General features: G+C 48.9%; 2 protein-coding genes across 4 annotated transcripts in view; both read right to left on the minus strand.

The window, feature by feature from the left end:
• Positions 1-271: 271 nt before the first annotated feature.
• LOC123568322 (DNA-binding protein RFX8-like) lies at positions 272-18,352 on the minus strand. Of its 2 annotated transcripts, XM_045368736.3 has the most exons (5): positions 17,624-17,886; positions 15,038-15,132; positions 8,927-9,041; positions 5,390-5,706; positions 272-633 (listed from the first exon to the last, which is right to left on the minus strand). In XM_045368736.3, exons 1-5 carry the CDS (start codon positions 17,775-17,777, stop codon positions 457-459), a joined length of 858 nt encoding a protein of 285 aa, XP_045224671.2. In that variant the 5' UTR covers positions 17,778-17,886; the 3' UTR covers positions 272-456. The 2 variants fall into 2 exon arrangements, with proteins under 2 accessions (XP_045224671.2, XP_045224670.2); XM_045368735.3 differs by lacking the exon at positions 272-633 and having other exon boundaries at positions 4,192-5,706; positions 17,624-18,352.
• Positions 18,353-21,934: 3,582 nt separating this feature from the next.
• Positions 21,935-22,614, minus strand: part of LOC102131898 (regulatory factor X8) — a 57,470-nt gene continuing 56,790 nt past the window's right edge. For both annotated transcript variants that reach the window (XM_065526648.2, XM_005575108.5), the window contains one exon: positions 21,935-22,447. In XM_065526648.2, the coding sequence (XP_065382720.1) occupies positions 22,283-22,447 (165 nt within the window). In that variant the 3' untranslated portion in view covers positions 21,935-22,282. The remainder of the gene's footprint in view (positions 22,448-22,614) is intronic.

Below are 22,614 nucleotides of genomic sequence, written 5' to 3' on the forward strand. Positions count from 1 at the left end.
ATATCACATTGATTTTTTTTTTTCTGTTCCTCACTGCCTGAGGGGATCTATCTACAAATTGTATTTCGATCGAGGCACCACCAAGGGGAGGAAAATATTACCACTGGCATTTTACTGCTTGTACCAGTTGGTATTCTTCGAACTTTTTCTTTCTCTGGAGCCTTAACCATTTCTTTACTCCCAAGAAGCATTCTCAAATTTCTTTTCTGCTGTGTCTCAAAATAGAAATACCCGGAAAGCCCCAAAAGAAAAGCAACACAGGCAAAAATTATTCTCCAAATCAGTTTATATATTGTATCAAAACCACCTCCTTAGGAATACATAAACATAAAATAGACAATGCTACATCTATTATATACATAACATCGTCTTCCGTCAATAGAAAAACTCTAGTATTTAATATTTTTAAGAATGGAAGTCTATCAGTTTTCTTATTCTCTATACAAATAAATAATCTCACACATTAGCATCGCTTTCTCTGAAATAAATGTCTTCAGAGCTTTGGGGTACATCTGATATCTGAATCACAAATTGTTGTCCATCTTTTAGGGTTATGAGGGCTTCTTGTCCCATAGGAAGGCTGAGTTTAACTGCGCTTTCCGTGGTTTCATCTTCCAACAGCACTTGGATGAGCTGCAAGAGGGAAATGTTTAAAGGGAAAAGGTAAAAAGAGACAGTTATACTATTCCTTGTTGCAGGAACTACCATTGGAATTCTTCTACCAAGCCTGTGGTCCCACCCTGGGATGTAAAGGAGAAGTTCATGCATTTATTCTTTTTTTTTTTGAGATGGAGTTTCACTCTCGTTGCCCAGGCTGGAGTGTAATGGCGCCATCTCAGCTCACTGCAAACTCCGCCTCCCCGGTTCAAGCGATTCTCCTGCCTCAGCCTCCCAAGTAGCTGGGATTACAGGTATGTGCCACCATGTCCAGCTAATTATGTATTTTTCGTAGCGACAGGGTTTCACCATGTTGGCCAGGCCGGTTTTGAACTCCTGACCTCAGGTGATCCACCTGCCTCAGCCTCCCGAAGTGCTGGGATTACAGGTGTGAGCCACCGTGCTCAGCCCATGCATTTATTCTTACTAAGAGAACGCCTGATTTCTCAGGAAAACACTCAGGGTCCAGTGAGGACTCAGTGGGAGGCTTTGCAAGGCAGGGATGGTGCAGGGGCGGGGAGCTGATGGGCTCTCTTTAGGGAAACGAAGAGGGCTCTGCAGTTTGTGAGAAATGTCCTCGTGAGAGCAAACCAACACTCTTCTTTAACAGACACCGGAGAAAGCAGCTGAGTCGTGAAAGTCGGGAGGGAGCCTGTGAAAGGCACCCACGGTCTCCATGTGGTTGTAGCACCCACCAATTTGGGGGTCTCCAGACGGCTACTAATCCCCGCATTCTCAACAAGTCTCTGGAGCTGACATACTCGGCTCAAATTCCCACACTGGCTCTCCTTCTCCCATCCGTCAAATAAACCATTAATTTGTGGAGGGCGGGAACCTATGAAAACAGCAATCTGGTATTGGTGACTCAATGGGGAAGTAACAGATTCGAGAGGTGTGGAGGTTCCAAGTTAGTAGAAGCTCTCTTCAGCCACTTCACCTGACGAGCAAGTCTTCCTGTCGGAGAATGGCGAAGGTACCATCACTCCCTTAGCTCCAGGAAACTTGGCCATGACTACTTTAAAACCAATAGAAATGTATTCACTTGGTCTGATTTCATCAATAAACCTCCTATAAGCTAGTGTATTTTGACAGAGATGTGTGCACTGTAACTTCAAATGCAAGGTTCATGAAAGTTGTCTCATTCTTTCTCTCAATTCGACAAAAACCATCACCACCCCATGAAAAGATGTTTTTCTTTTTCAAAAAATTGTTTTCACCTTTATCTTAGAGGTGAAGAGACACTTAAAAAAATTTGTTTTGCCCTGCTGTAATCCTGGAGTACATGACCTAAATTTGTTATTTGATATCATTCTAGTTTTTCACTTTGTTCTTAAACATGCCTTGGCATCTATTTTGAATGCCGCTAGAATGTAGAAGAGGGACAGATGGATATGGCAATCCGGAATGCTGACTTCAGTTGTTACTGTAGGTGCAGGCCAGAGCTAAACTGTTCAGGGAATGAGGCTGCCACAGCTGTGCAGCTGAATGGGGTGTTAACTCGCGGCAGATGAATGCAGATGGGACACGCAGGGTGTGCTTTTTTGTTCATAATGAGTGCAAGTACTGAATAATGGATGCAATGAAAATCAGATGAGCGTAACTTTTTGGTGTGCTTGTTTAAGTCATTATAGCTAATTCAGCAGGCAGGAACGAACAGAAGCAGGTTTAATTAATCTCTAATGTGTATTACCTTGGATTACCTGACATTCATCTGCTTGTATTGCTTTATTATGTAGTTCAATTAAGTATTTAATAACTTCTCTATTGTTTCCACCCATTAAATACAGGTCAAACCTCATTGCAAGAAACTTCAGAGAAGCTAAGGGATTGGGACAAGAGTGTCAACAGAAAGTGTTCAGCTTCCTCCGTGGTGGGGAAATAACGATGATGACCAGTGGTTACTGGGTACTTACTATATTCTAGGAAATGGTCTAAGCATTTTACAACAATTAACTCATTTAAACCTCCTAAAGGGTCCTATGGAATTAGACATGAGTATCCCCATAAGTTAAGCAATGTGTTCAAGGTTCTAGCTAATAAGGGGAAGAAGTAGAATTTGAACCCAGAAATGTATGAACCAGGATTGCCCTTATCAGACTTCAAGGTATTTTTAATAATTAGTCTCAAGTAACCAATTTTGGAATTAAAGCAGATGGTAGAAAACGCGCTCAGGGAGAGAATGCTGAGAAGGACAGTCTTCGAAGGATCTGTGGAGGTGTAAATTCCTGTTCTCCCAATGATTAGTGAGGTGACCTTGGGAAAATTACCCAACCCTTTAAGATCCTCAGTTATGCCAGTTGTAAAGTGGGGTTGATGGTAACACCTATTTCATTGAGATGAAAATATGCATTTAAATGCTCAGCTCCGGGAGACTGTCAGCGTCTGTTCTTCATGCCTTCTAACTGTGGCTGAAGAGGTAAAAGCTTACTCCTGGTTACCTTGCTGACTAAGCATGTGTATGTAATTTGACTGACATTCTCCACTTGGCTGAACTTTAGTCCGGCTCTTGAACCTTCTCCTTCGCCCACTTCCTTGTAAAATCCAGTTTTAGCAAGAACCCTGCTGAGTCACTTTAGCAAGAATGCCCCATCTCCACATCTGATCAGTTTCCTCATCCTCTGCCGGCCTCCAAGTGATGTCCGGTCACCCCAGCCGGCTGGACTTCTACAAGAATCCTGTTAGGTGGGTTTAGCCAGAATCCCCCTTACCTCTGACATTTCTTCTTAGTAAGTTCCCATCCACTGACCCCCACCCGGCTCCTGGGCTACAAATTCTGCACCCGCCACCCTGTCCCTGCTATACTCAGAGTTAAAGCCAATCTCCCTCCCCGACTGCAAAAGCCCAGTGGAGATGGTCCTGAATAAAGCCTTCCTTACAGATAAAGCCTTCCTTATGGTGCTTTAACAAGTGTCACTGAAAGATGTTTTTGTTTTTCCTTTAACAAATTGTCATGCTACACTCCGACCTCTTGCCCCAGCCGGTGAGCGCAAAGAAATTGCTTTACTTGGAGATGAACACTGCAGCCCAGCATGAATGCTGGCCCGGCTAGGGCTCTAGGGAATGCTGCAGAGTACACTCAGGTACTTCCCACTGGCGGCCCCTGGAGGGCTCTGCCGCCAGGTACAGCAGCAGGGAGAGCCATTCTCCTAGGCATAGCCTGGCCAAGCCATCGCCTCTTCGGATCTAACTGGGCCTTGTTTCTGCCAACTGCCTGGAAACACCTGCTTCCTGAAAGCGCCTTAGCTGCCACCAGCTAAGGAGGCCCAGCTCTCATCAGCACCCCCAAGTTGGGGTCAGTGTTGCACTACGGCATGCTTCATTGACCATGTCTGCTTTTTTCACATGGACACTCATGGAGGAGGTGAGTTTCTCATTTACAGACAACATCTGAATCCACCTCACAGAGAGCACTGAATGCACCTGGATGTGTGACTGACTATCTCAAAGTGAGAAACAAAGACCAAATGCAGATAGGGAACGGGGAAACCTGGAAGACGCATTTCCCTGGCTCCTGGTTTTTTTGTTGTGGTGGTGTTTCTTTTTTTTTTTTTTGATCTAGGGAGGTGTCTTGTCCAAGCGTTGCTCAATAACAGTGTGTGCAAGATCTCTGCAACTGGAGAACTCGGAATGAGAGTTTGCTCAAGAAGGGAAGGGCCCTGGAAGGTTCCTAGTATTCTGCGGACTCTAACACGTGAAGAGTTTTAGGCTGTGACTCATTGCCATGGCCGAGACCACTATTAACCTGCTTCAGGTTGAATGATTGCACCTGCTTCAGTTTCCTATTAAGCACAACTCATCTGTGCAGAGGGGAACTTGTGGGCACAAAAAGAAGAAGATGGATAGCGGCTAAACATCAAACATGTGCACAGAAATTAGTCCTAAGACAATTGCTGTCAGTGTTTTTTTAACCAGCTCACTCCCCGCTCCTCAATGCAGGCATTTCTGTTGTTCCTCCGTCAGCCCAGCTCTGCTTCACGGCACTGAGGTCCATGTCCGACCTCTCCAGCCTGCGTCCTGCACTCCTCAGGGCATAAAACAACCTCCTGTCGAGGGTTGTAGGTGAAGAATGGACTTGAGATCAGGCAGGCTGGGGCTCCAATCTCTGTTCCACTATTTCCTTGCATTTCCTTACTGTGTGACTTTGTGCAAGTCACTCAGCTTCTGTGAGGCTCAGCTTCCTCATCCATCAAATGACAATGACAAGAACAAATACTCTACAGGATGGCATGGCTTTCAGATAACATACACAGGGGCTAGATAGTAGGTGTTGGGTAAATAGCAACTCTAATCTTTATGTCTTTCAGCAGGTATCCCAATGTAATCTTTTCAAAATCCTCTCTGTTCAGACCACCCGACATTTCCTTTCTTTGAACACTAGGGGCATTTCCAGTGCATGCCCCTCAGAGGTGACACACCACCGCTAGGTGTGCTATTGCTGGGTTAGTCTAACCAGGCCAAGTACACTCTGGGAAGGCAAGACAGACCCAGGCCATCCAGAGGGTCCACACTTCTAATCATGCCAGGCACCTATTAATGTTCCACAAACCCGAGCCGACCAGTAACCAACAGATAGTGAATTAAACTCCCCCCCCGACCTAGGGTAAAGATGACTGTAGAATCCTTTATCATTGTTTGGACAAAGTGATCTTGAGGGTTTTCCTAACCACTTGTGGCTCTTATTCCCCTTGAAACAGCTGTGTGGAAGCGGGTCCTGGGGTCCTGGTGTCCCTACCTTATTGCCCGTGGCAGTGTCCACCAGGAAGCCCAGGATCCTGAGGACCATGTTGCTCACACCCACAGGATATCGGCCCTGGTCCACGTGTGTCGGCGTCACCCCCAGTGACTCCACACTGGGGCAGGCACACGTCTGGGGCCATGAGGAATTCAGAGGGTGGAAAAGTGCCTGGTCTGGCTGGCCAAGAGTCGGGTCATCTGGTAGCATCTCCTTGACATTCCCCATGTCCTCCTCCTCCTCTTCCTCCTCTAGGCATGACTGAAGTGTATGAATCACATATTCCAAAAGCAGTAAGTGAAACAGATGCCAGGAGCCTACATTTAGATAGCAACCAAAAATGAATACATTTGATAGACAGACAATAAAAAAATCACTGTGAAACTAAGAACTTTTCTGTGGCTAACACCTGTGTACGTGAGCCTCGTTCCAATAGCTGACCCTGAAGGGGCCTGGGTGGGCCTCTTACGTAGCATCCATCAGTAGAAAACCCCTGGCAGGGCAGCTATTGGACAGAAAGGACTGAAAGCTAAATAGCCTAAGCCATGAAAAGGAACTTAAAATCCATCCAGTGTGAGATGGGAGGAAAGCAAACCCTACAGGGAACTGGGTGCTGCTCCCAGAGCTGGAGAGGGTGCCCCTCAGCCTCACTGCGCCCCACGTATGACCCACAGGAACGTCCAGAAGGGGCGGGAGGAAATGGGGGCAGCGAGCAGAAGGAAGGCTGCTGCTGTTTTGTGGTGCTTGAGACGTAGTGCCCTGCCCCTCTCGCAGACCCTGTGGTTGCAGTTCTTTGTGTGGAAGTGAGTAAGGAGGCCGGCTGGCGTTCCACCTGTGAGGCATCTTCTCAGGTGGGCCTGCAAGTGCTGTCGTCAGAGAGACAGGAGGGTATGCGACTTAGCTGAATGCTCCAAATCCCAAGGCCTTTGCACTCCCAGAAAGGAAAACAATCATTAATGTTTGCTTGAGAAACGGGGGGAAATCTGGCCTACTGCAATTGTTAAAAGGTAAGTTTTAAATAAAGGTAAAACCATGACTCTTACAAATATAAAATGGACACATCAGGCTGGGCACAGTGGCTCACACCTGCAATCCCAGCACTTTTGGAGGCTGAGGTGGGCAGATCACGAGGTCAGGAGATCGAGACCATCCTGGCTAACACGGCGAAACCTCCTTTCCACTAAAAAGTACAAAAAAATTAGCCGGACATGGTGGCACGTGCCTATAGTCCCAGCAACTTGGGAGGCTGAGGCAGGAGAATAGCTTGAACCCAGGAGGCGGAGATTGTAATGAGCTGAGATCGCGCCATTGCATTCCAGCCTGGGTGACAGAGTGAGACTCCATCTCAAGAAGAAGAAAAAAAGGACATATCAGAGGTTTTATTTAACTCATTAATTAAATGATACATTACATCTTATTGCCACATCAGTTAAGATGTTGCCACTAGTTCAAAAGAGAATTCAAAGTACTAACTATATACTACAGACAGAAAAGAATGCTGACAGTGACAAATAGATGCAAAAGGGATCTGTCCTCAGGGCAGTGTCAATGGCAACCACCTGATACAACCAACTTGTATTTCTGTGGATGAGGGTCATCTGCATTATCAGTTTGCTGCAACTTTACAGAGCTATAAAAATAACTCAAAGACAATGGAAGGTAGAGATAACCCAGAAGGCTGTGCCAACCTTTTGTCCATTTCAAAGCCTTTTGTCCATTTCAAGTAATCTTTTCATCCATTTCAAAAGCCCTTCACAAGTTTTTCCCTGAGTAGTGTTCTATTCCTCCACGGATCTGGGCGAGGGGTAACTGCCCCCGTGGAAGGCATGACCTTGCCTGAAGTGAGCTGGACATCGTCTGGCCTATTTAACCTTGGAAAATCATAGTCCGAGTCTGGAAACCATTGTTCAAACTACTGGTGTGAATACATTGATTTCATATGGAGGTACAGAGAAGGTAGACTGGGAAAAGTAACAACTACAGACTAGATTTCTTTTCTTTTTTTGAGACAGAGTCTGGCTCTGTTGCCCAGGCTGGAGTGCAGTGGCACAATCTCAGCTCACTGCAACCTCTGCCGCCCCGGCTCAATCAATTCTCCCACCCCAGTCTCCCAAGTAGCTGGGACTATTGGGCCACCACATCTGGCTAATTTTTGTATTTTTTTTTTTTTTCTGTAGTGACAGCGTTTCACCATATTGCCCAGGCTGGACTTAAACTTCCAGGCTCAAGAGACCTGCGTGCCTCAGTCTCCCAAAGTGCTGGGATTACAGATGTGAGCTACCACACCCGGCTCGGGGCTAGCTTTCTTTCCGTGATGCACGTGAGCTCTGCTCTCTCTCTGCTCTGGAAGAGCATGAGCATATAGCAGAGTCAGTTTGGACTTCATTGAAAGGCAGAGTCCCACTATAAGTGAGTGTCACCTATATGGCAGCTGACAGCAGCAGCCCTCAGGAGCTCCAAGGTGTCTGCAAAGCTGGTCTAGAATAGGGCTTGCTTTCTCTTCCTTCTTGCTACGAGAGCATCTGGCAGCTCTCTGGGAAGGGATCACTTGCCACAACTACTGTGCAAACTCACAGGAGTGGAGACTTTATCCTTCCACCGTATGCCCAGTGCCCAGGAAGGTGCTTGGGAAGCAAGAAATACCTTTCAAAGGAATGATCCATTCCATGAAGCTGGTGAGCTAAGTAGTGAACTTCCCTTCCTACAACCTTTTTTTTTTTTTTTCCTTTTTTCTTTTTTTTTTTTTGAGGTGGAGTTTTGCTGTTGTTGCCCAGGCTGGGGTGCAATGGTGTGATTTCAGCTCACCACAACTTCTGCCTCCCAGGTTCAAGTGATTCTCCTGCCTCAAGCTCCCGAGTTGCTGGGATTACAGGCATTCGCCACCACACCTGGCTAATTTTTGTATTTTTGGTAGAGACAGGGTTTTACCATGTTGGTCAGCCTGCTCTCGAACTCCTGACCTCAGGTGATCCACCTGCCTCAACCTCCCAAATTGCTGGGATTACAGGTGTGAGCCACAGCACCCAGCCCCTACAACCCTTTTTATAAGGCAACTGCATCAAAGATGCAACCTTCCCCAACAGAAGACGACCAGTAATTTGATCAGGAAGTTTGCAAAATGCACATTACTTCACTCTTTCTACCATCTGCATACAATGGCAACTTAATCATTATTCCTGAGAGTTAAGTATGAGGGCTTCAAAGAACCCATTTTGTCCTTCATCTCAGTTGTCTCTCTCAGTGCTTTCCTCAAAATGTCACACAGCTCATAATTCAAGAACCAGGAGAAGCTTCCTGTGTGTCTAACGATGATGAAACAGGAAGGAAAAGCATGGTCCATCTGTTTGACAGGCTCACACTGACACTAAAAAGAAAAATTACTATCGTGTTGTATGGTTTGCTGTGTCTATGTTATATTTTACATAAAAAGGTTAAAAGAAGATGGCTGGATTCTACATAGCAATATGCAAAATACTTACACCATAACGACATTTTTAAAAGGTAGAACACAAAATATTTTCTTATTCTCTGACTTACCAAAACTGTCTCTGTGGCAGAGGGTCATGGCTTTGCTCACAGCAGTGAGAAGAAGGTTCCATCTCAGCTGGAAGCCGGCGGCCAATTTGATAAACTCTTCTTTGCTTCTGCTGGGCTATTAAGTTTTTGTGAGAAAAAAAGGCTGCAGTTTGTGATAAAATCAAGAAGCATAGTATGTTTTCAAAGGCACACATTTGTCATGCACATGCAGTTTTAAAGAGCCAAAGGAGAGGAAGATGAAATAACAAGAGTGGGAACTGAGGCAGCACGGCCCATGCCTGGTCTTTCTCTGTCTTCCAGGGACATGGTTCCAGGGCACAGCCCTTTGAAGTTGGTGGAGAGAAGGAGGGAGGTAGGAAATTGGCTTTTTCTCTTAAAATCACCATGCAAAAAAAAAATTTTTTTTTTTTAAGACATGGTCTTTCTGTTCCCCAGGCTGAAGTGCAGTGGCACAATCTTGGCCCACTGAAGCCTCGAACTCCTGGGTTTAAGCGATCCTCCCCCCTCAGCCTCCTGAGTAGCTGGGACTACAGGCATGCATCACTGCGCATGACTAATTTAATTTTTGGGGGGAGGGGGCTAGAGATAAGGGTCTCACTGTGTTGCTCAAGCTGGTCTTAACTTCTGGGCTTAAGTGATCTTCCTGCCTCAGCCTCCCAAAGGCACCGGGATTAGAAGCATAAGCCACCATGCCCAGCACCACACAGTTTTTAAAAAGAGGTCACTTGTGATATGTGACACAGAAACAAACACCGTAGGGACAGCCTCACTGAAGTCCACTTGGGAATGGCCATCAAGAGGGGCAGGAGCTGTTTTATCTTTGCACTTCTGCATGTCAAATCTGGCTATGGAAAAGAGGCACATAATCTCATAATAATGAAAAGCAGTGGTGCTCATTTGGAAAAGCTGGTCGTCACGCTTGTGGTGTAAGCAAGCTCCAAACTGGAAAGTCTCAGCCCCTGCACCCAGTGGAACCAAGGTCATCTGACAGCCTCACTGGCACTAAACTGTGTACCAGTAAGATGCCGCTGCATGCAGACTAAGAGATTCCCTCTACCCAGACGGAGAGTGGCCTTGGACCACACTTGAAGCCATCTGTAAGCCCTGAGTCATGGACTTCAAATGCATCTGTTGATAGGCATGCTCCAAGCCTCTTTTCATCCTCAGTCACATGCCTGTGGACCCACCACAGCTCCACCACATGTCTTTGAGGAAGAAATGGAGAGCCTGGCTAGAAATGCCCTTTCTTGTCATCGCTTCTTTTCCCTCTGCCCCAGCGAAACCCTTGGCACACCAGAAGGTGGCCCTGAGTTTCGGGAAACGTGAGGTCCTTTCGGTAGCAGCCTCCTCCTCAGTGCTCCTCACCATCTGAGACGGACTCTTGGGAGGAGCCCCTCCCATCGGTGTTCAGCAGAGGGTTTTATGTTGAAGGGACAATGAGAGTACAAAAGCACAGGGATCCTGCTGGGTGCTGTGGCTCACGCCGGTAGTCCCGGCACTTTGAGAGGTAGAGGCAGGTGGATCATTTGAGGTCAGGCATTCGAGACCAGCCTGGCCAACATGGCAAAACCCCATCTCTACTAAAAATACAAAAATTAGCTGAGCGAGGTGGCACACACCTGTAATCCCAGCTACTCTGGAGGCTGAGGCAGGAGAATCGCTTGGACCTGGAAGGCAGAGGTTGCAGTGAGCCGAGATTGCACCGCTGCACTCCAGCCTGGGTGACAGAGCGAGACTCCGTCTCAATTAAAAAAACAAAAACAAAAACCCACAGGGATACTTCCTAAAAGCACTGAGGGATGCAGCTCTGAGTGACCAGGGCTCTCTCTGCACAAATGTTTGAAAGTCAGCCATAAACACCATTGAGCGTTCTTCCCGTCACCTCCACAGTATGGCACTTTCTGTCCCCCAACATGGAAGCTCCTCCAGGGCCCGAACTGCCCTCTGCTCGCTGCCTGCCAGATGCTAACTGAAGCCATGGGGCATCTCTGACAAGCCCAAGGGTGTGCGTCTTAACAGTCTGAGCATTTGATTGACAATAATCTGGTTTGTAAAAATCAGCTAAGCTCTATTACAAAAACAAGACCTTCAAAGGCACGCAGTAACAAAAACACCATTTTTCTAATGTGCCTCTTTTGTGAAGGCGGAAGGCACGATGATGGAGACCTGGGAAACACACAGGTCTCTGTGGTTTATGATGTAGGATGGCAGGGTTGGTGGTGATGATCTCAGTGGGTCCATCTGATTAAAGCTGGAGGCTGAGTTCTAGTTTCCACTTAAGGAACAGACAATGGACAACTCCTGTCTAGGACAATGTATAATATAAGCCTTCAGCTAGCAAATGAATAAATGTCTCACTAGCCATCCAGCTCTGGACATGGGCACTGATGTTACAAATAAGCTTTGCCTAAGGTCAACAGGAGGAATAAAAACCATACAGAATCTGGGATAATTATTTTCAAGAAGCAAATGAGCCCAGACACCTGCCAGGGGTTGGAACTGGCTTTCTAGTTCCTTCCTGAGGATTTTTCTGATTCATATCTAGGTTTAAGACCCCAAAGTCCCCAGCAGTCTTGTTGGTCTCAGTTATTATTTCTCCTCTTTCTTCTGAACTGAGAGTTCAGGGACACAGACAAGGTCAGGCAGGTGGCACAAGGGAAGGCAGGTGGCACAAGGGAGTGGCCACAACATGGCCAGAAGCTTAAAGAGAAAGCCCAGAGCTACGCTCCCAGCCCCAGGCCCTCGGAGTCTTTGTTTTCTCCACCAGTGTGGACCGCTCCTTCCTTCCTAGGTAAGCTCACTCCTGCTCTTGAATGCCCAGTCCCCCTCTCTCAGCTTATTTTAATCCTACACATGCTTTGTATCCCAGTTTTAAGTCCCACCTTCTCTTCAAGGCCTTTCCCAACCACTTCAGCCTTGGCAAGTACAAAGACTCGACAGGTGGGGCCTGGGCTGCCTCGTTTCCCTCTAGGGTTTTTTGTTTGTTTGTTTTGCGACAGAGTCTTGCTCTGCCACCCAGGCTTGAGTGCAGTGGTGCGATCTTGCCTCACTGCAACCTCTGGCTCCCAGGTTCAAGTGATTCTCATGCCTCAGCCTCCCGAGTAGCTGGGACTACAGGTGCGTGCCACCACGCTCAGCTAATTTTTTGTATTTTTTTTTTTTTTTAGTAGAGATGGGGTTTCACCAGGTTAGCCAGGATGGTCTTGAATCTCCTGACCTCATGATCTGCCTGCCTTGGCCTCCCAAAGTGCTGGGATTACAGGTGTGAGCCACCATGCCTGACCGGACGCTCGGAGTCTTTTGTTGCCCAGGCTGGAGTCCAGTGGCTCTCAGCTCACTGCAACCTCTGCCTCTGGGCTTCAATTAATTCTTCTCCTCAGCCTCCCGAGTAGCTGGGATTACAGGTGTGCACCACCACGCCCAGCTAATTTTTGTATTTTTAGTAGAGACAGGGTTTCACCATGTTGGCCAGGCTAGTCTTGAACTCCTGACCTCATGTGATCATCCCACCTTGGCCTCCCGAAGTGCTGGGATTACAGGCGTGAGCCACCGCCCGGCCTCCCTCTAGGTTTTAACCCACAGCCCCTAGCTCTCCCCACCTGCCCTGGGCCCATGGAGTGAGGGGCCGTGTCCTCTCTCAAGGCATTCTCAGCTCTCCACAGGTGACTGACCCCACGGAGGATGATGAAAATCAAGCCCAGGATCCCACTGAAGCAACTCCCAAGAGCTGCTGGCCGGAAGGACCAAACCCGCCCCTATTGACAACCAAACCATCTTTGGGCTTTTGAAATCAAGCCGGACACTTTACTGGAACGTGTCTGCAAAACATGCAGACAAGCGCTATTCTCCCCCTAAAACAGACAAAACCCCTCCTCTTGTTCCACAATCCCATTGGTGCAATACACACCTGTACACACAGTCACCCACACCCACTTACACACATGCTCACCTGTACACATACTCATCCAGGCATGCTCAAACACCCACACACATACTGCACACGCTCATGCACACCCACTCACCGGTACACCACGCTCACCACACCCACATACACACATGCTCACACACTGATACGCTCGCCACACCCACATACACACACGCTCACCACACCCACATACACACATGCTCACCACACCCACATACACACACGCTCACACACTGATACACACGCTCACCACACCCACATACACACACGCTCACCACACCCACATACACACACGCTCACCACACCCACATACACACATGCTCACACACTGATACACACGCTCACACCCACATACACACACGCTCACACACTGATACACACGCTCACCACACCCACATACACACATGCTCACCACACCCACACACATGCTTACACACTGATACGCTCACACCCACATACATGCTCACACACTGATACGCTCACCACACCCACATACACACACGCTCACACACTGATACACATGCTCACACCCACATACACACACGCTCACACACTGATACACATGCTCACCACACCCACATACACACATGCTCACACACTGATACACACGCTCACCACACCCACACACACGCTCACACACTGATACACACACTCACACCCACATACACACGCTCACACACTGATACACACGCTCACACCCACATACACACACGCTCACACACTGATACATATGCTCACACCCACATACACACATGCTCACACACTGATACACACGCTCACCACACCCACATACACACACGCTCACCACACCCACATACACACACGCTCACACACTGATACACACGCTCACACCCACATACACACATGCTCACACACTGATACGCTCACCACACCCACATACACACATGCTCACACACTGATACACACGCTCACACCCACATACACACATGCTCACATACTGATACGCTCACCACACCCACATACACACATGCTCACACACTGATACACACGCTCACCACACCCACATACACACACGCTCACCACACCCACATACACACACGCTCACCACACCCACATACACACATGCTCACACACTGATACGCTCACCACACCCACATACACACATGCTCACACACTGATACACACGCTCACCACACCCACATACACACACGCTCACCACACCCACATACACACATGCTCACACACTGATACGCTCACACCCACATACACACACGCTCACACACTGATACACACGCTCACCACACCCACATACACACTCACCACACCCACATACACACATGCTCACACACTGATACGCTCACACCCACATACACACACGCTCACACACTGATACACACGCTCACCACACCCACATACACACACGCTCACCACACCCACACACATGCTCACACACTGATACACACGCTCACACACTGATACACACGCTCACCACACCCACATACACACACGCTCACCACACCCACATACACGCTCACACACTGATACGCTCACCACACCCACATACACACATGCTCACACACTGATACGCTCACACCCACATACACACATGCTCACATACTGATACACACGCTCACCACACCCACATACACACATGCTCACACACTGATACACACGCTCACAACCACATACACGCTCACACACTGATACACACGCTCACCACACCCACATACACACATGCTCACACACTGATACACACGCTCACCACACCCACATACACACACGCTCACCACACTGATACGCTCACCACACCCACATACACACACGCTCACACACTGATACGCTCACCACACCCACATACACACACGCTCACACACTGATACGCTCACCACACCCACACACACACGCTCACCACACCCACATACACACATGCTCACACACTGATACACACGCTCACCACACCCACATACACATATGCTCACCACACACTCCCACGCGCGCGCGCACACACACACACACACACATTGTGTGATGTGCTCCCCCCGGCCCCCATTCTTCGCCTGCTAGAGTTGGAGACCATCCCCTGCCCTCACACCCAGGCCAGCCTTGACACATTTCCAGCCAGAGCCTAAGAAACCTCTTTCCCATCCCCTAGGCAATGGGCACTCATTTATCTAGAATGGTCAACACACTTTCTTTCTTTTTTTTTTTAAGTCACAGCTTCCTACCTGGAACACAAATGCTTGGAGATGTGAAGACAGACAGCTGAGGAATACACTGAGATCTGTTGATGTTCCCAGCAAAGAAACTAAGTTTCTTAAACCTACAAAGACACAAAATAAACAAAAGATTGCATGCAGCAGAGCGGAATCTCTCTGTAGGTATTTGTGTACTGGGTAACCTGGGAGCATCACTGAACAATAGCTCGGAGGGACTCCCCAGGGCCTCACGCTCACTGTGAACACAGAGGATGTCCTGAGGCTGGCTTTGTCACCTCTGCGGTCATCTATTCAGAATTACATGGACATAACTGTTGTGAGCCACCTCTGCCACTTGTTGAAACAGAAATATTTTGAAACCATAAGTACACCTTGCAATTATCCAGACCTTGTCTTCAGATGAGCTCACTGCACGATACAGACATGACCTCACCTACCCTTGCCATCTTCATAAAAGGGCTGGTTTATTAATGTCATTGAAGTGATGGCAGACATCAAAGCTGCTGAGAGGGTGAGTGCCTTGTCTGCGGTTACGCACTCAGTTAGGTGGAGCCTGGTGTGACGTCAGGTTCTGGGTCCTCCACCTGCACAGGGAGCACTGATAGGGAAAGAACAGCCTTTGGCCTTCCCAGCTTTTTGAGTGCTTGTGCATACCAAGCAGAGTTTGGGAAACTGAGTCGGTTGCAGCGGTCCCCCGAGGCTCGGTGGAGGCACACTTGGACTTGGAACTGGAAGCATTTGCCTGCAGGTATCAGCAGTGGCTGGCAGTCTGCTATCTCCCTGCAGAACTCTGCATCTTCCTGGTGGGACTCACGAAGATGCCAGTGGGAGCACAGGAGCCCTGGCCAGACCAGCGGGCAGTCTGGAAGGCACCTGGAGAGGGGCTCTCATGCCCTCCTGGGACTCTCTGGGATCCAGCTGGGGGCAAGAGCAGGGTTTGGTTAGCCAGTGCATTGGGAGGGGGACCTTTTGGGTTCCTACTAATCAGAACTGCAGAATTACTAATCAGAATTAGTAATCCTAACAGCTCTGAAGCCTGCTGGATTCCGTGTTAACCTTTTAGTTGCTGGATTGGTGGGGGAAAAAAAGTGCCCTATGGGAGGATCTGGGATTGGCGTCAGCCAGGGGACACTATTAAGGGACAGGACAGTGGAGGGGAGCAGGCAGAGGTCATTTACCAACAACTAGGGATGATATATTTTAGTATTTTAATAACTGGCACAACCCTACCATGGCCAGCCCTACTTCAAGGTGAAAGAAAGAGGATGGGCTAATTTACAGGTGGTGCTTTTGTGCACTCCTGAATTCTGTATGCCTCAAGTCACGAAACACTGAAGTGCTCCTGCGGGCCAGTGCAATGCTGGGTGGCCCCGGGTGAGTAAGACACAGCGCCAGCCTGAAGGGGTTCATGGGAACTGAGCGGGCAGCTGTAGACATAGCTGAGAGTACTAGCAAGGAGTTATGCCCACAGAGGGAAAGGCCATTCGACTTACCTGGGGCATCCCGGCAGGAGTGTTTGGAGAGGGCACACACAGGGGAGCCTGGCACCCTCCCCGTAGCCACGATAGGAGGGCCTAGAGACACCCCTAATTCATAATCGGTAACCATCCTGCAGCTCCCTGCCTCCCAGGTCCTCCCTGAGTCTGGAGAGCTCCTCCTGCCACTAGGTTCACTCCCCAGGGACGCAACAACACACACCAGCCAGCAATGTGGGCTCTTTATGGCAGGGGGATTGTTTTCTTGAAAAACGACAATGATCAATAGCAAATGGCAAAAATATCCACCTGCTTCCTATCGCTTGTTTGGAAAGGAATGAAATATGGTAAAAGCACCATTGTTAAACTTCACATTGCAAGTAACAAGAGTGATGGGAGAATGTGGCAAGGCAGACATCTAGCTCAAGGCAATTTAGGCGTGATTGAGGAGACACAGGAGTCTGTGCGTGTACGACACAGATGCAGGAACTAAACTTTTCCCCCACAGGAGATATTCTGGAGATAAACACTGTCAAGCAGCAAGCACACTCATCTGGTCGTTTATTAACTCAACTAACAGGTATCAGCACTGCTGCCCTGTCTGGCCCTGGAGTAGGTCCTGGGAGCACAGGGACAGGGCATTCCCTGGGGTGTTCATCACCCCACTACAGGAAGAGAAGTGTGAGCAGCCAACTTAGAACATCAGAGTTATAAAGTTCTACCCCTATTAAGAAATTCATGGCCAGACGTGGTGACTCAAGCCTGTAATCCCAGCACTTCGGGAGGCTGAGACGGGCGGATCACGAGGTCAGGAGATCAAGACCATCCTGGCTAACACGGTGAAACCCCGTCTACTAAAAAATACAAAAAAACTAGCCGGGCGAGGTGGTGGGCGCCTGTAGTCCCAGCTACTCGGGAGGCTGAGGGAGGAGAATGGCGTGAACCCGGGAGGCGGAGTTTGCAGTGAGCTGAGATCCGGCCACTGCACTCCAGCCTGGGCGACAGAGTGAGACTCCGTCTCAAAAAAAAAAAAAAAGAAATTCATGAGTTAACGATGGCCATGCTAGCCCCAAACCTATGCCCGACACGCCAATAAAGCAAGTTGTAGAAGGAAGATTACATTTCATCTCTGGGTTGTTCTCCAGTTCATCTGCGTCACTCCGGTCACTTGCCAGGGCTTTCTTAGAAGTAGCCAAAATGGCTTGATTGATGATGGCCTGCACATCTGACTTCAAAACGCTGACACGCCTCTTACTTTTCAATACCGTTCTCATAGTCTAAAGATAATGGGGAGGCATAATACTTAATTCAATCTTGTCATTTTACTTTTGCCTAACTCTTCCCCAGATTGCCAACATTTTTGTTGTGGGGGAGAAAGAAACATTGATGTGGGTATTACCCATTAAAAATGAATCTTAAACAATGAAAAGGTTAAAATTGCACACATTCTAGAACTGCCATTCTGGAAGAAGAAAGAACGCATCTCTAGGAAGACACATTCGAGGCTGTCTGGCGCTGCTGCTGCTGCTTCTCTGCACCACACTCACCCCACACCCGAATGACTCTAGCGAGGGAGCCCGGGGATTTAGCCTCTACAAGGAAGGTGTAGATAGACGCTGCAGTGATCCTGAGGGAACGGCTGTGGGATTCGGAAGCTGGCTGTCCCTTCCTCGTGGGAGCATTGGCCACGAGGAATTTGGCCTCTGGGAGGTGATATCCTCATCTGTCAAATGGGGACAATCTAGTCCCCAACACTGACTGCCTGGGATGCAGCTGGTGGTCCCCACAGCAGTCCTGGGAGAAGGCACGAGTTACCTCTCCCTTTTACAGAGAAGGACACTGAGGGTTCTTGGAGCGCGAAGTAACTTTCCTGAGGGGCAGTAAGTGGGAAGATAAGGCTCAGAGCAGGGACGGACTTCAGAACCCACGCTTGCTGCTCTGGGTGGGTTGAGAGGAAGAGCACGCTGCCGGGTCATTTCCAGACCAACCGAGTCAGGACTGTGAGAGCCTTGCAGAACAGGACTGGCTGTGACTGGCAGTGAGACACAACCCCACTGAGCTCAGAGTCTGGGGAGGGCTCTGCACTGGCAGGGTGGGGCCCGGCTCGGGGTCACAGAAGCCACAGCTGGGATCCTCCCAGTGGAGACTGATTTGGAGCAGAATGATGGTCCCCAGGCTGTGTCCCGATAGGGCACTCGCAGGACTTGGGAGAAGACTCCTGACGGCCCACGAGCCGGGTGCCAGCATCACAGAATCTTCTCTTCAGCCCTTCTCAACCTTTCTCTGCATCAACCCAGGACTGAAAAGGTCAGAGCTGAAGTAACTGGCGGCCTGGCCACACTGAGTTCACAGGGCCACACACACGGGTGGAGGGTATGTCTGTCTGTCTGTCACAGGCTCTGCTACGACGCCCTGTTACCTCTGACACTGGCACCTCTGTGGGGCCTCCCTCAAGACTTTTTTTTTTTAATTTTTTTGAGATGGAGTCTAGTTCTGTTGTTCAGGCTGGAGTACAGTGGCACAATCTTAGCTCACCGCAACCTCCACTTCCCAGGTTCAAGAGATTCTCCTGCTTCAGCCTCCCGAGTAGCTGGGACTCCAGGCACGTGCCACCATGCCCAGCTAGTTTTTGTATTTTTTTTTTTTTTTGATAGAGACAGGGTTTTGCCATGTTGGCCAAGCTGGTCTCGAACTCCTGACCTCAAGTAATCTGCCTGCTTCGGCCTCCCAAAGTGCTGGAATTACAGGTATGAGCCCTCCACACCAGGACATTGGGCATCTTTTAAATGTTGACCTGCTTTCCCTCCTGCCCAGAGAGAGCCAGGAGATTGGAGCTTTCCTGAGGATGGGCGGAAAGGGGGCAGGCTATTAGCTTTCAGTCACGGGGGCCCACCTGGACTCCTCTGCCAGTGGCCAGGCAAGGCCACCCTGCCTGCCCTCTGCCCTCCAGGTGGACAGAGCAACCACCCGCTCTTAACAGGGACTCAGAGCTTTCACCTCTTTTCAGGAAACCGCCTTGTTCCCTCCTATCTGCTTGGCTGAAACCTACCTTAGCCATGTTGGAAAGGTACGTCTTTCTTCTTAGTCTTTTGACAAATAGAGTAACTTCTGTTAAGAACAACACACATGGCCATTAATACGATAACTTCAAGTTCTCACGTGGGCAGTGGGGAAGAGAAGGCGCATGTTTGGGGTAGGAAGGCATAGCCGGCTAAACTGCAACTTCCCCACGCCCTGTCTGCTGGCCCTCTCTGAGTGGCTACGAGATCCTGGCAGGAGACACTTGGCTGAAATGTCCTCATGTGCCAGAAACATTAAGTAGCCCCAGCATCTGACATGAGTGCTACTATGATCTGAATGTCTGTGTCCCACACCCCCAATTTCATATGTTGAACCTCACCCCCATTGTGACGGTGTTAGGAAGTGGGGCCTTGGGGAGGCGATGAAGTCCTGAGTGTGGAGTTCCCATGAAGAGGATCAGGCGCCCCAGAGACACCCCTTGCCTCTTTCACTATGTGAAGACAACGCAAAAAAACAGCCGTCTCTGAACCAGTAAGCAGACTTTCCCCAGACACCCATCTGTGGATGCCTTGATTTTGGACTTCCCAGCCTCCAGAACTACAAGCAATACATTTCTGTTGTTTATTTACTGCTACCTAGTTAGTGATATTTTACTACAGCAGCCAGATTGGACTAAGACAGGTACTCAGAGGAGTTTAGGGTTTTCACCCAGGAATCCTGAGCACCCCCAACTTTCTCATCCTACAGTGCTTTCCTTGGAAAATAATCAAAGGAAAGAAAAGGATGAAAAGGGAACACATAGAAACAGGTGTTCTCCTCTTGAACGCATTCATTCATTTGACAAATATTTGGGAGAACATTCGTGCAGTGCTTGCTCCGTAGGTATTTGTTGGATGGCTGCTGAGCTGATGGATGCAAGAGGACAGCCCTTCTCTTCAAGGGGCTCGTGCTCCGGAGGGTGGTCACCAGATAAGAAAACACATCCCAAAAGCAGCCTAGGTGCTCCCATGTGATGTGAGAGCACAAGGAAGAAAGGGAGGCTGTTTGGAAGAAGGTATCCAGGAAAGCTTCACTGAGAAGGTGACATTTAATCTGGGTTTTGATGCGTAGGTAGGAGTTAGCCAGGAGAAATGGGGCAGGAGGCAGTCCAAGCATAGAAAATGGCAGGAATAAGGGCCTTTTCTGGGGACAGCCAGTCTAGTGTTGCTGAAGAGTACTGTTGGGTCATGGGAGTCCCTGGGGAGATGGAGACAGGGATGGGGCCAGAGGCCAAACTGTGAATGACTGCACAGCAGTGGAGGAGAGTGGGCCATCTGGGCAGCGGAGGCCAGGGAAGGTTGGTCATTGATTAAGTGCTGTTTTAGAATGATCACTGGGGGTGCAGGAGAGTGTGGCTGGGGAGTGGGATGGAAGCAGGATGACCAACTAGGAAACTGCTGAAGGAGCCTAGAGAGTGAAGAGACAGAGGCTTGAATTCAGGCAGGTATTAAAGGAGCACAGGCAAACTGGAGCGAGGCTCTGCTCCCCACTCCTTGGACCCCTTTGCAGCAAGTCCCAGTGTCACCTTCTGCAACGTCCCTAAAATTTCCAAGTGGGGCAAACTGGATCAGGGTACTCAGCGTGAGTAGTGAACACACTGGGGGTGCGGGGCGGGGGCGAGGGGTGGTGGTGATTAGACACGGTCCTATGATACAGGCACTTTGAGAAGTCCCCTATCTGCACTACCTAGGAAACAACTGCAAAGGAAGCAAGACTCATAAAAACGTGGGGAAATAACTGGTGCCGGCTTGGTGAGAAAATGGCCCTGAGCTGGCCAAGGAGGGCGGGACCCCGTGGGGAGTTCGAGAGCTTCAGGCAATGATAGAAAAACTTCACAAAGGTGAGAGGGAGAAAATGAGTATTTCCAGGACGATCTGACAGGGCATGGCAGGTGTGGGCTGGCCTTTGAAGGAACACGGAGTTGCAGGGGCACAAAGAGGGCAGATTGATAGAGAACTGGACCAGGTGACAGAGCAGTTCAGGCTCACGCTCGGAAGCCACTGCAGGCCTTGAACAGATAAATAGCCTGGTGGAAGCAGCATTCAGAGACTGCAGCCTGGCAGTCAGACCGAAGGGGAAAGCATTCTAGAATTAACTCAGCAGAGAGATGGTGCAATTCGGGTGTGAGACGTGAATGCCCTGGTGAATATCCACACGTAGAACACCTTGACCTGGACTTTTGAGTCCATGTTAGTAATCACAAGAGAAATAGCTTAAAAGGGTGTGGCTGGATCAGCACAAAAATCCATCACCAGCACTAAAAGTCAGAAACCCTTAGCAGGCTGGGTCTTCCGGACTGTAGCTGAGTGCACGGGGTAGCAGCTAAAAGCTACCACCCAGGGTGAAAGTCAGATGCTTCCTCTATGCTTACAGAATTTATTTTATTTTATTTATTTATTTATTTATTTATTTATTTTAAAGACAGGGTCCTGCTCTGTCACCCAGGCTGGAGTGCAGTGACATGATCATGGCTCACTGCAGCCTTAACCTCCTGGGCTCAAGGGATCCTCCTGCCTCAGCCTTCTGAGTAGCTAGGACCGCAGGTGCGTGCCACCACACCCAGCTAATTTTTAAAACTTTTTTTGTAGAGACAGGATCTCACTATGTTGCCCAGGCTGGTCTCAAACTCCTGAGCTCAAGTGATCCTCCTGCCTCAGCCTTCCAAAGTGCTGGGATTACAGGCATGAGCCACTGCACCGGCCCAGAATTTATTTTTTTTTCATTGAAACCTACCTTTGAGTTTGGAGATCTGCAAGAGGGCTGGAAAACCTTCCAGAGCATTAAGAAGCCACAGCTTAAGTTTCTTACTAAATAACCGCACAGATTTCAGGTACTGAATAGAAACATCTTCCAAGAAGTCATGAAGGAGAACATCCTCAATTCCCTACAACAAAAGTATCAAGACACTATGATTCTGCTGATGGTGCAGGTGTGACTGAAGCTCACACATGCCACAGGGACAGGGCGGGTCTCAACAAGTCTGAGAGTGGGTCCCCACCCCGTCTGAGGGGGCAGCATCACGCAGCCTGGCCACTGCTTCCCATGCAGGAT

The sequence above is a fragment of the Macaca fascicularis genome, chromosome 13, assembly GCF_037993035.2.
Source record: "Macaca fascicularis isolate 582-1 chromosome 13, T2T-MFA8v1.1".
NCBI classification, from domain to species: Eukaryota; Metazoa; Chordata; class Mammalia; order Primates; family Cercopithecidae; genus Macaca; species Macaca fascicularis.

What these genes read in the sequence shown, in the direction of transcription:
- LOC123568322 (XM_045368735.3), bottom strand. Translation starts at nt 17,777, where the DNA reads ATGAGAACGGTATTGAAAAGTAAGAGGCGTGTCAGCGTTTTGAAGTCA. An exon ending in TCCAAGCATTTGTGTTCCAG is followed by an intron (nt 9,042 to 15,037) that starts GTAGGAAGCTGT and finishes AAAACTTAATAG; the next exon opens with CCCAGCAGAAGCAAAGAAGA. An exon ending in CTGCCACAGAGACAGTTTTG is followed by an intron (nt 5,707 to 8,926) that starts GTAAGTCAGAGA and finishes ATCTAAATGTAG; the next exon opens with GCTCCTGGCATCTGTTTCAC.